We start from the raw sequence: 13,143 nt of genomic DNA, 5'->3' as shown, positions 1-13,143 counted from the left end.
TCAAAAACAAGATGACCTTTAAAGAATGCACCAGCATCATTTTATCCATGGTTAGCAAAAACTATCACAGTGGTGCAGACACTTAATATACAAGAGATCAACCTACGATTGTTCATGCGTAAGTTACAACTGATATGATAATCTAATACAAGGAGGGCACCTCTCATGTTTCTCTTATACTGCTACTTAGCTTCTCGGTACCAGGAACGACATGATTTCCATATTTCCGTAAGAAATGTTGTTGTGAACTCATGTGCAGCTGTAGAAGCCAAGTGATGCAGATAATACGAAGAGTCAAGCCTGGAAGATAATCTGGAACTTGCATTGTCCAAGTAAAGTAAACCAATTTATCTGAACATGCATGCCAGTGGATGTTCAGGGGCAGGTGTTGTGCTTGCATAGGTTTCCACACAAGTTTCATACACCATGAGTTCAAGACTAACCATATATTGATGAACAGCATAATACTATAGCATTCTATCTAATTTCATTGGTGTAATACATGTAAACAACTGTTATAGAAGAATAACAGGCAACTCCTTATGGAGCTACTACATGCTATATTTCCCCCGTGGTTGGTTTCTTTCTTTCATATATGCTTGAGAGAAAGAAGGCTGCTAGCTGAACAGGGCAACTCCATAGAAGATACCGGGAGATACCGGGATTCTGTCTTTTTATTCAAAACAGGTGACCTTTTTATATACAAGTTTCATCTCGTTAATGAGTAATGAAACAAAAAGAAGCCATCCATACACGGTAAACGATTTTGGCTAACTGCTTGCTCAAGAAAGAAAATCAAATATGACCCTAACTCCCACAGCAAGAGGACAAATCAAACTGATGTATCATAACATGTTCACAACATACATAGAGATTTCGTGTCCTCAGCTTACAAGTAGACACTGGTAAGGATCATCACCGCCATGTCTCCAGAGAACCTGCTCATCAATTTTGAGAAGGTTTTCATCGTCTAGCAACTTCCAGGTCTGTATCGAGTCGACTCCCATCTATGATCTCTGCCCTTCCTTGAATTTGGAATACATTTTCCCGAGCACTCATCGGCAAATGAGGCCTTCAATAGGCACATGATATAAATTTCCCAAGCTCTCCTCGCCCAATGAGGTCTTCCATAGGCACATGGTAACCAAAGCCACCACCAGAACAGAACCATATCCCACTAAGGGCCTCTTGGTTCGCAGGATTCAAAAAGCTTAGGAACAGGAAACAAAAAAATAGGATACGAAAGCATGCGCAAAATAAAGAATCACAAAACACATTAATTTTGTAGAGTTGGGTGTTTGATTCATAGGAATAAGAAAAAACTAGGAACCCAGGAAATCATTAAGATGATCATGACCAAGATAACTTTACATCTCCCATGGAGACGAGGGTGCCAAGGACACCCGAATTTACTAATGAGCAAGCCACTCCCTCCTGATACTCACCCTTAAAATCTGTGTACCACAGTTCTCAGGCTTCTGGATTTGGGATGAGGCTTAAGAAACCAAAAAGGTAAGAACTAGCAATAACAATATCATATGGAAAGAAGCATCTCTCCATGTATGCTAGGTATCAGATAATGCCTTCAGTCCATATCAATCCTGCTTGCACAACTAACAAAGTAAACAAAACTGAATATCCCAGGAAAGAGACAAGCTAGACTAAAAAAAGCTAACTATATACTATGATGATGTGTAGACGCCAACTGCACTAAGTATTTGCAAGAATCGTGTTTCTTTTGTGGCACCTACTATGACATACTAGATCAATTATTTCAAGCATAGCAATGATTCTCAACGGCTCAACGCATAGCTGCCAAATCCCACAGAAAGCATCTAAAATGTTGCTGGAAAATTCAAATACATATAAACCAATAGCAGCAAAGTACATTGGCCTCTATTAACTTACTCAGCACTCAGCAGCAGACAGAGGTGGGATAAGTACATTTTTCGTCCTCGGAAGTCTTTCGAAAGTTGAGAAATCGTCCCTCAACTCCAAAACCACCCAAAGTCAGTCCATCAACTATTTAAACCAGATACTTTTCGTCCCTCAATCATTTAAACCGGATACTTTTTGTTCGTCATAACACTTGAGGTGGTTTTATTTTGACGTGGACCCTGTGTTTTGACTGAAACGGGCCACATACACTGGTTTTGACTGCCACATCAATTAAGTGTTTGTGCATGAGTATGTGTGTGCGCGTGTGTACAAGTGAGAACAAGAGAAAAGGAAAGTGTTTGCACAATATAGCTTATCAAAATCTGAATATAACTGAAAATAGTTTGGACATTTCAGAGCATTGTACTGAATTTAGCTGAACATAGTCTGAACACAATTTAATTGAAAATAGTCTGAACACATTCTCGACCCAATTTAGTTTAACATAGTCTGACAAAGTACTAAATGGGAAAGGGAAATAGTACTGAATATAGCTTAGAATCAATGACAAACATGAATTCTCACATGGTCTGACATAAGAACAGACAACAGCAAACAAGCACTAGTCTGGTAGTTTTGCTGGCACTTTCTTTGCTCTTTTATTTCCACCAACTTGGGAACTTGCCGGGACGGAGGTAACATTGACAGTAAAGGATGAACTGGATTTCACAGCGCAGCCGCCACCGTGCTCAACCAGCAACCGCGGGCCTCAATCACCGCCGCCCATGAGGGAATCGCCGCCGCAGCCGCTGCCTAAATCGCCACCGCCGCCCAGAACTGGTCGTGCTCAAGGTCGCCGCCGCCATGCCCTAGCAGCCACCACCACAGCCACCGTGCTCAGCCAGCAACCACCGCGCCTCAGCTCAGCCAGCAACCACCACGCCTCAATCACTGGCAGGCCACGCCGCCGTAGCCACGCCTCACAGCCCGCCGCCACCGCTCTATTTAGGGTTCGTGAATGGGAAAAGGGATCAAGAGAATGCGAAAGCGAGAGAGAGAGCCAGCGGGTGCCCTTAGTCACTTGATTGACCTGGAGGTCAAAACCAGCCACGTGGCATGTTTTAGTCAAAACAGGGTCCACGTCACAGTAAAACCACCTTAAACGTTAATAGGGACAAAAAGTATCCGGTTTAAATAGTTGAGGGACTGAATTTTGGTGGTTTTGAAGTTGAGGGACGATTTCTTCACTTTCAGAAGAGTTCGAGGCCAAAAAATATACTTACCCAACGGAGGTCGACCCTCCACTGATCCCTTATTTGAGTTGCCAAGTTCTGATTTTGCTTCATAAGGTCTTGGTCTTGAAGATGTAAATTGGTCTCTATTGCGCTGCATCCTATAAATACAGGGAAAATCTGAAAACCGTTAATTGTATTTGTGCATAATGCGTGCAGAGGTAATCTAGACAAACAAGCAAAATACAATCTTGTCTAAAAAAGGTTTTTAGCATCAGAATAGTAGGTAGTAATCGTTTTCTTTTGTCAGCAGTACCATATCATAAAATCACGATACTATTATATTTTTCATGAACTATAATTTGGCTTATAGAAAGGGAGCCTTGGCGCAGTGGTAAAGCTGTTGCCTTGTGACCAGGTCACAGGTTCAAGTCCTGGAAGCAGCCTCTTGCAGAAATGCAGGGAAAAGCCGCGTGCAAAAGACCCAAAGTGGTCGGACCCTTACCCAGACCCTGCGCAAGCGGGAGCTACATGCACCGGGCTGCCCTTTTTTATAATTTGGCTTATACATCACATAAAAGGGTGCGGCCCAATTGTAGAGACCAATACCATTGCCCTGTGTAGGTCCAACTGTGTGGCCGCCACAACTGCCGCTGCCATAGCAGCAGCAGCCACCACGGCATCGGCATCCATCTGGACGACCTCCACCTTGCCACCCCCATGCCCATGTTGCCCATCCCCCTCGCCCTCCTCCACCTCCTGCTCATGCTCCTCCCTGTACGCGTTCATCGCCTCCACCTCCGCCTCCGCCGCCATGACCGCAAGGTGGTTAATCACGGCGTGCGCCTCCGGGTCCTCCGCCGGCTGCAGGGGGTGCTCGGGGCCCCGGCGAGGCTGGTACAGCTTGCCGTTGTATTGTGCCATGGCAAAGGGTCAGATCGGACGATGGGGATGGAGATAGCCTGGAGGGGGTAGTAACCCTAGGATTTCGATCTGCTTTTAGTTTGGATGGTGGAAATGGAAACAGCAAAGGAGCAAGTGGTCCTTGCATTAATACCACAGTGATGGCACCTGAAAGAATTCTAAGACAGCCATCACCACAATTTACAAATAAAATCCCATATGCTTAAGAAGCCAAAAAGGTAAGATCTAACAATACCAATACCATATGGAAAGAAGCATCCGTCCATGTATGCTAGGTATCAGATAATACCTTCCAGTCCATACACACAACTAACAAAGCAAACAAAATTGAATATCCCAGGAAAAATGAGCTAGACAAAAAAAGGTACTCCCTCCGTTCCAAAATACTTGACGTGGTTTTAGTACCACGACAAGTACTTTGGAAGAGGGAGTACTATACACTATGATGTGTAGAAGCCAGCTGCTGCACTAAGTATTTGCTAGAAATTGTGTTCCTTTTTTCACACCCACAATGGCATACTGGAGCAATTAATTTCAAGCATAGCTGCCAAATCCCACACAAAACCTCTTTTGAAACATCTAGAAATATTGCTGGAAACTTTAAATACATATAAACAAATAACAACGTAATACATTCCATTACCTTACTCGGCAGCAGACAGACATCGAGCCTCCACTAATCCCCTATTTGCGGAGCAATCTGGAGTTACCAACTCGGATGCTGATTTATCAGGTTTTGGCCTTGAAGATGTAAACTGGCATCTACTGCGCTGCATCCTATGAATAAAGAGTAAAATATGATAAATATTAATAGTGTTTGTGCATAATCAGTCAGAAGCAACTTAGTCAAGAAGCACCAACAAGCAAATATAATCTTATCTAAAACAAAGGTTATTACAAGGCAGTGATCGATTTTTTGTTCAGCAGTACCACATTGTAGTATCATTATACTATTAGATTTTTCATAAACTATAATTTTGTTTATATATTATTTAAAATATCTGAAATATATCTTCTAACACAATTTAGGAAAATATAATACTATGGTAGAATTATATTATCACTAACACTGTGCTAGGAATTAATTCCAAATAGATAAACAAATAGAATTTCTAACCTGATGCACCGCACAAATTGTTTTAACAGAACGCAATGTAAACGACTGTTTTACAGAATGCAACATCCAAATTAATTCATAGATATTCCTTTCTGGGGAAATATTGATTCTTCTCATTCAAGAGATGGAGAAAGTGTCGTACAATGAATGCAGCCCAACCAAAAAATAGCTGCTAGGCAAGCACTTAAGCGTTCCTAGACGCTAGGCAGAAGCAGAGCTACTGTCTTTAAGAGTGCCCAGGCGTGCGCTTAGGCAATATAGGCTCTACGTAGAGGCAGAACTAGGAATTTACACCCAACGCATTTTTGAAACTTGCATGAATGTGATTTTGCTAAGAACTGAAGCCCAATGCCTCAAGGGGTCAACTAATTACACAAAAGCAATAGATGACGAACTATCTAGAACTAGACGTACTTATGAGGTTTCATGTGGTCTCGAGGGTATATCTCTTGCTTAACCCACCCTTGCGAAGCATGGCCGACCCTAAGATTTTGTTCGGATAGAAAATGGTACCACACATAGGCCATGTGCACCGAGCGATTCTAATCATGGTAACGCATTTCTGACAATGAATACAATGGAATTGGTGTACATGATACGCTACAAATCATTTGGCTCTAGTAAGAATGCAGTGATCCTGGACATTGTTTTAAAAGCTTCCCTAAGGCGTCGCCCACGCTATGGTGTCAGGTCGCCCTCAGATGGCAAGGCATCGACCTCGCTTTTGACTGCTTCGTGAAGCATGCGCCTTAGACAAAAGGGCGTCTGAATCGTCCGCCTGGGCAGGCAGGGCGGCACCTTGGGCCAGATCGGACGCCATGGGCTGCTCTCAGGCTGGAAAGAGCGGCCCACGCGGGAAACTTTCGCATGAAAGACTGGCTCATGCGCGAACAGATACAAGGCGGAGAGGGGGGAGAGAGAGAGGATCGAACAAATCGTCCAATCCACGCGAGAGGGATTCCTTCTCTGCTCTCTGACCTTTGGCAGCGGTTCTTCCTCCACGGCTCCAATCTGTGCCACTCCTCCTCTCTGGGCTCAGGTCCTCCCCCCCCCCCACCCTCCCTCCTCTGGCGCAACAAGGTGTGCCTCCCGTTCTCATCTCACTTCTCCCCAGCCCTCCTCTGCTCTTTCTTCCACCTCTCCCAGTGCTCTGTTCCTCCCAGCAGTGTAGCTAGATGTGCTTAACTGCTCCTTCTCTGCATCTGTTTCCTCCCAAATCTGCTTATCCACCAACAAGGCAGCAGCCCCACCACCACTTCTCTCCTTCCCCATGCTTGATCTGGTTGCTCCGTGATTTGTCTCTTCTCTCTTTTTCTTTGACGGCTGATTGGACCTTCTCTCAGTGTTGCTCCAGTAGCCAGGTGTCTCTGCTCTGATGGATCCTGTGGCTGATAATGCTTATGGTCTATCAAATGATCCCAGGAGAAGAGCTACATCCGACGATCCAGCTAGGACGTATGGTTCTGGCCAGATTTAGTGAGGAAGATCTAGCTTGACAGTCCATATGTTCGATTTAGAGAGCTACATCCGACGTTGGTAACAGTTTATTTATGTTAATGCTAGTTGTTAAATCGCCTAATTGGCTACCATATATTGTATATGTATGTGTCTAAGGCGTCACCTCGCCTTACGCTTTAGCGCTTAAAAGGTGATACGCCCCCAGAGCCTCGCCTCACCTTACCGCCTTAAAAACATTGATCCTGGAAACCATGTCTAAATCAAGGAGTGCCACACTAATATTGCAACCGACAAGAATCACATCATACTGGTAATGCTTGACACGAGACTAATAAAGTGACTAGAGGCAATTTATCAATGTTCATACTCCCTCCATTTCAAAATACATTGCATATTAGTTTATCCTAAGTTAAACGTTGTAAAGTTTGATCAAATTTAAAGAAAAAATTATCGACATCCACAATACCAAATCAATATCATCACATCCATCATGACATTTATTTTCATATTGTTGACGTCGATGCTTTTCTATAAACTTGGTCAAACTTTACAAATATGCATTTTGAAATGGAGGGAGTACTGAACAGAGTTTTCTAAGAAAAAACTATGGTTGTGCAGATGTGGTAACACAACCTGACAATTATAAATTGCTATATATGGTACGCTACAAATCATTTGGCTCTGGTAAGAACGTAGTATCACAGGATACTGCAATCTATGTCGTGATCATGGAAACCATGTCTAAAGAAAGAAGTGCTACACTAGTATTACAACTGACGAGAAACGCAGCATAACGGTGATGTTTGACATGGTACACACTAATCAAGCGACCAGAACAACTAGAGGCAGTTAATCAATCTTCATACTGAACAGAGTTTGTTAAGAAAAAAGCTACGATGTGCATATGTTCCCAAGAAAATCATGGCAAAATAACATGCATAAGGAATGTAGCATATTCCAATGTATATTGTCAAATTTGGCGACTCCCAACACAACAAACTTAAAGTATTTCAGAAATTTTCCCCAGACAACATTTCAGACATAATTACTGGAATTCCCAGTCAACAACTATACCAACCTTAGTGCAAGTTTCTTCCAAACAGTAGTATAACAGATCTTCTTAACAAAGTCCTGCATTTTCAGCTTCTCCCTAAATCTCATCAATGGTGCCACCACTGGAAAATTCAACCTCTGAAGCAGGGTAAATTCGACCTCTGCCGCATGTGAATCATCCAGCACATAATCTTACCAAACATGGTCTATAGACTGTAAAAATAGTCTGTATGGAACTGATGGTGATGCTCCACCACCAATGCCTGGGTTGAGCTCGTTTCCCCCGAGCAGCGAAAGTAAAGCTTGCATCTGCAACAGCAATCAAAGACACTATCACCTTGCAATATCATTCAAGGCTACTGAATCACGTACAAAAGGCAGAGAAGGAAAAATTATACTGTAAACGGCAAGAGACGGACCTTATCAGGGAATACAGGGTCGAACACGTCGATCCAGCATATCAAGGGTTCAGTGAGCTGGTTGTTGGCACATGGCAGAGCCGTAGAGACCGTCAGCTCCATTCCCCCCAGCAGCGAAAGTACAGCTTGCAACTGCGACGGCAATCAAAGAAATTACTACCTTGCAATATCATTCAAGGCTAGTACTAAATCATGTGTGAAACAGGCAGAGAAGACAATTTGCTAACTCGAGGGACGGACCTTATCAGGGGATACAGAGTCGAAGTCGTAGCTCCCGTGCAGGAACTCCATTTTGAGCTCAATCCTAGGGACCATCAGCTCCCTTCCCGCGAGCGACAAAAGTACATCTTGCACCTGCGACAGCGATGAAATACACTAGCACCTTGCAACATCGTCCGAGACTACTGAATCACGTAAAAAAAAGGCAGAGAAGACAGCTTGCAGAGCACAAGGGATGGACCTCATCAGGGGTTACAGAGTCGAAACTGCACTCCTGGCCCCGGAAGGTCATGGTGAGCGTGTTGCGCGCGGCGGGCGGCACAGTCGTAGAGTCCGCCGGATCCAATCGCCCCTGCAGCGAAAGTGCAGCTTCCACCTGCGACACCTTGTCAGGGGAGGCGGACATGAAGATGTGCACAACGCCCCGGAAGCACAGGGTGAGCAGGTTGCGGCCGCAGCCGCAGGAGAGGTGCGCCTCCCCCAGGTCCTCGATGTCCATCGGGACGACCTCCCCGTCGCTGCCGTGCTCATGCTCCTCGTCCCCCTCGCCCTCCTCCTCCTCCTCCATCTCGTCCTCGTACGCGTCCTCCGCCTCCACGGGCGCGAGGTCGTCGAACACCGCAGCCGGCTGCGGGGGGAACTCGGGGCCCCAGAACGACGGTGCCATGGCGAGGGATCGGATCGGATCGGGCGACGGGGATGGAGATGGGGGCGGATGGATTGGTGTGGTGGGGTTTGGATCTGTTTTCGGTGTGGACTGTGGAGTGGCGGAAATGGAAACGTCAACGCGGCGACTGGTCCGTGGGCCTCAGCCGTCCCCGTCTCTCATACGGGTCGCGTGCGTCCCCACCCCGTCACCCCACCGTCCCCGGATGTGCCAAAATGCAGTTGCACTTTTTGGAGGATGGAGCGCGCATGTCTCACGTGCTATTTAGCCTAAAAAAATTATAATTAATAAAGGCATTTTCAATCGCGGGGAGCAGTCCCAGGATATGGATGCGGGAGGCCGTCATCCAACGCTGCCCGCATACATCCGGCCAACGATTCAAACTAATTGGACGAAATTCGTTCAAACCGGCGGATTTCTTTGAAGTTCGGACATAATTTACATAAAAAAGGTTTTAGAAAAAAGGAAAAAAAAACTTAATCCTATACCGCACGACCACCCCGTACGTGTGGCCGCCCTACCTCGTCGTCGTTGTCATCGTCGTGGTGAAACGGCGCTGGAGGGTCGCTGCTGCCTGCCGCTCCGCCTCCTGCTGCGCGTGGCCTTCGAAGCCCAGTCCTCTGCCTTGCCGCGACCGACGTTGCCGGAGCAGTTGCTAAGCGGCCACTCCTCGCCGTCAAGGCGGCGGCGGCGCCTGGCGGCCGTCTCCGCGGTGGTCCTGGAGTGGTCGAGCACCCACGCGGCGCGAGGTCAGGATCGTTGCGGACCCAATCCGGCGCTATGTCGCTCTTGGAGAACGCGGAGCGGCAATCGGCATTACGCTGGTTGTACCTCGCCACGCACTCCGCCTCGGAGACAACGGCCCTCAAGCCAAAGGCACTGCCTCCTCCAAGGTAGCGGAGGAGGCGGCCCGGCGCCTTCTTGATCGCGGGCAGCAACTCCTCCTTGATGGCGAGGCTGTGGCAGCACGTCGGCGACGATGGCGCGTCCATGCCGCCATACCGGTTGCACGGCGGGGACGCTGGCTCCTCCTTGACCCGGCGTCCGATCTGGACGCCGCGGTGGTGGTGCGAGGGTGAGGCCGACTCCTCCTTCACTGGCTGGAGCAGGGACGCCGGCTCGCGCTTCACACGGTGGCGCGACACGGATGGCGGCTCCTCCTTGACGCGCACCGGTAAATCCGGGCATGGACAGCCCGGCCCGATGACCCGGCTCGAGCCCGGCCCGAAAAACCCGGGCCGGGTCGGGCTTGACGTTTGGGCCGGCTCGGGCCTTATTTTGTAGCCCGGAAGATAGTTCGGGTTGGGCTCGGGCTTCAGTTTTTCTGTATTTCGGGCCGAACTTTCGGGCTTCGGGCCGGACTTGCACGTGCGTACACTAAAAAACAGCGTTCGAGCCGGGCTTTCGGGCTTTGGGCTTGATTTCGAGCAGGGCTCGGGCTTGAAAACAGGGAGTATTTCGGGCTTCGGGTCGGGCTTTTACAAGCTCGGGTCGACGTTTGCCCGGCTTTATGCGCCGGCGATGGCGGCGACGGGCCCATGTAACGGAGTGACTGCTCTGTAATTATCTTGATCTGATAGATGAAATCTTCGTCCGTCAAAGCGGTCTCCTTGAGGAGTCGGGGCGGCTACTGCGGTGGTGCCTGGTGCTCCTCATCATCGGAGGAGACGACGGTCTCCTCCTTGACGGAGGAGCCAGCCACCGTGGATGCCGAAGGGCCTAGAGAGTGACGATGGCGGCGCCAAGAACCACCGGAGGAAGAGCTTCCGCCAACGTCGCCTACCGGCGCGGAGCATCAAGACTTCGGCATCGCCTCTGGGATCGAAGAGGAGGAAGGGTGACGGGGGATTGTGGCTTTGTGCTTCGCCGGAGCACGACTTATATAGTCGCGGCCAGGCCAGGCGAAGGGGCATTCAGCCGGCTTCAATGTGGGGCAGCGGCCGGAGTTGGTTCCTTGGGAAGCTGCGTCCGCATTGAAGCGGCCGCTGCCGAGAGGTCGCATCGGTCAGCTCCGCCCTCCGTCAGTCACATAACACGGCATCAATGTCGGCCGCTCTGTGCTCTGGGGCGGCATGAATGCGGCGCGTGCATCGAAAGAAAAGCGCGAGAAGGACGGGTGGGGGTTTATGGTGGGCCAGGGCTGTCAGAAGCGGGCTTGGGAGTGGTCCGAATGACGCAAAGCTTCCCCATGTTTGTCTCTTGTTTGCGGGAGAATGTACGTCTGGACCGCGCCACAGACCGATACAGGACAATGTTGGTACCGACTATGACACGTAGCATTCCGGAGTGCGTCATGTCCACATGAGTACAAACGGCTTGTGAGGTGTACGACGGGTGGATGGTCAGACCATGCATGTAGATAACACTCTGTTGTCTTGAAGTTCTGGCAGAATCGTTCTTAGCTCGGAGCACAAAGCATCGAAAGATGAAGAAGAGTCATATGGAGATATGATCGGCAAATGTTTGCCTACCGGTCAAAATTCTCGTCATCAGTGATGTTCACATCAATGACTGAGAATAAGATCAGGATCTTGAATCACTCACTTTCAATTATGAGAGATATTGATTTGAGTGGGAGTGCATCTTTTATTAAAAATGTTTAAACACTACAAATTAAAAAAAGTTCATCACTAAATAACATTCATGGAGTACTTTTGAGGGAGACCTCTTGGCTCGGATACCATATTGAATTCATGCTCCAACTAGTTGCTCCAAAAATCCGAACTGATGGAAAGAGGTGGACAATATATTTTAACACCCCCCTCGTGTCTAGAGTACTTGATTTTGGTAGAAAAAGAAAGCTATTGAGTAGGGGAAGAGCTAAGGAAACTTGAAATACATTGTACTTTCTTTTTAACGGAATCTCGTCAAGAGGGCAGGGTGCTCCTGCAATTTCATAAAGAAGAATAGAGTTGACTCGATTTATAAGAAAAACTAGGCTGAAAACCACACAATCACTTGATTGACTAAGGGACAATCAAGTGAAAACCCCGACGAAGCCACAAGTGGCCAACTCAAACTCCACTGCCTACTTGTCCGCTACCCGGAGAGAATTGAACGACCTCTTCGGAGACGCCTTCAACAAGGGAACACGACGGTCTCAAGCGCCGGCATCGACCCCCGTTGATTAATAAAGCTTTTTGCCCAGAAACCGCTCAACACTCCCCGCCGAAACTTCAGGAAGGGTCTGGCCACACCAATAGCTACCGCGACAACCCAAAATACGATCAATCACAACCTAGTAGAGAGGAACCCTTTGACGATGACTCCAAGGAAAAGGCGCCACCGCGCCATCATCGCCAGTAACCGATCCCCATCGGAAGCAAGGCTTTCGCCCAGAGCCCTTCGCCCTCCACCTCAGCGAGCTCTGGGAAGGGGCTCAACCAGGTTTCTCACTTGATTAAAATACAGAAGCTCTAACAAAAACATGAAAGAGAAATATGGGAATTGGGGACACAAGATTGAGGCGATTGTTTATGAAGCAAAAAAACAATGAACATGCTATCTCAATAAGTAACCCAACCACAGGCAGAAAACAAGTTAAATATCAAGTATATGTCATGAAGCAATGATAATACATATACCTACCCTAAATATCCAACAATCCACTAGGGAAGTCAAATGGCAGCCCTTCAAAATCCTATTCATTGTATTTAATGAACTGAATCTCCCACAAAATGTGAAACGGTGTGAAATGTCATTTAGTCATTTCACCACAGTTGGCTCTGGATGAAATCCAGAATGTTAGAATACAACTTGTAATAGGATTAGGCCTCCTACTCGGTTTGTAATAGGGCTAGGTTAGGTGCGGCTTGGGTCTTATATATATATATATATATATTACTATATATATATATATATATATCTTATACTGGCACAATATTGCATCAACAATTATTCAATACAATTCTACATGATATCAGACTTTCGATCCTAGGGTATGGCTAACCTGCCAGCCCCGCCACCGCCGCCGCCATCGTCGCCGCCAAGGTCGCCGCGGCCACGGCCTCCTCCGCCTCTACCTCTACTCTAGCTTTAACCCCACCAATACCCCCTTCCATCTCCTTCACCGACACCATCTCTGATATTAGCCCCTACATCCCCATAACCCTAGACCTTGCTGCTCACAACTACTATCATTGGCGTCACCTCTTCGATGTTCACCTTGGGCGATGC

At 47.4% G+C, this 13,143-nt stretch overlaps 1 protein-coding gene across 4 annotated transcripts; it reads right to left on the bottom strand.

Annotated features, from left to right (window-relative positions):
* Positions 1-635: 635 nt before the first annotated feature.
* LOC109777601 (uncharacterized) lies at positions 636-9,101 on the bottom strand. 4 transcript variants are annotated; one of them, XR_005762251.3, is made up of 6 exons: positions 8,542-9,100; positions 8,322-8,435; positions 8,082-8,213; positions 7,688-7,971; positions 4,678-4,811; positions 636-3,290 (listed from the first exon to the last, which is right to left on the bottom strand). XR_005762251.3 is itself a non-coding variant. In XM_040394593.3 (4 exons), the coding sequence occupies exons 1-4, from the start codon at positions 8,965-8,967 to the stop codon at positions 7,855-7,857; spliced, it is 789 nt and encodes a 262-aa protein (XP_040250527.1). In that variant the 5' UTR covers positions 8,968-9,101; the 3' UTR covers positions 7,545-7,854. The 4 variants fall into 4 exon arrangements, 1 of the variants encoding a protein (XP_040250527.1); XR_005762250.3 differs by having other exon boundaries at positions 636-3,271; XR_012189599.1 differs by lacking the exon at positions 636-3,290 and adding an exon at positions 3,889-4,181.
* Between the last annotated feature and the right edge of the window lie 4,042 nt (positions 9,102-13,143).

The sequence above is a fragment of the Aegilops tauschii genome, chromosome 7 (assembly GCF_002575655.3).
Source record: "Aegilops tauschii subsp. strangulata cultivar AL8/78 chromosome 7, Aet v6.0, whole genome shotgun sequence".
In the NCBI taxonomy this organism is placed as follows: domain Eukaryota; kingdom Viridiplantae; phylum Streptophyta; class Magnoliopsida; order Poales; family Poaceae; genus Aegilops; species Aegilops tauschii.
This window is presented reverse-complemented; position numbering and strand designations above follow the sequence as displayed.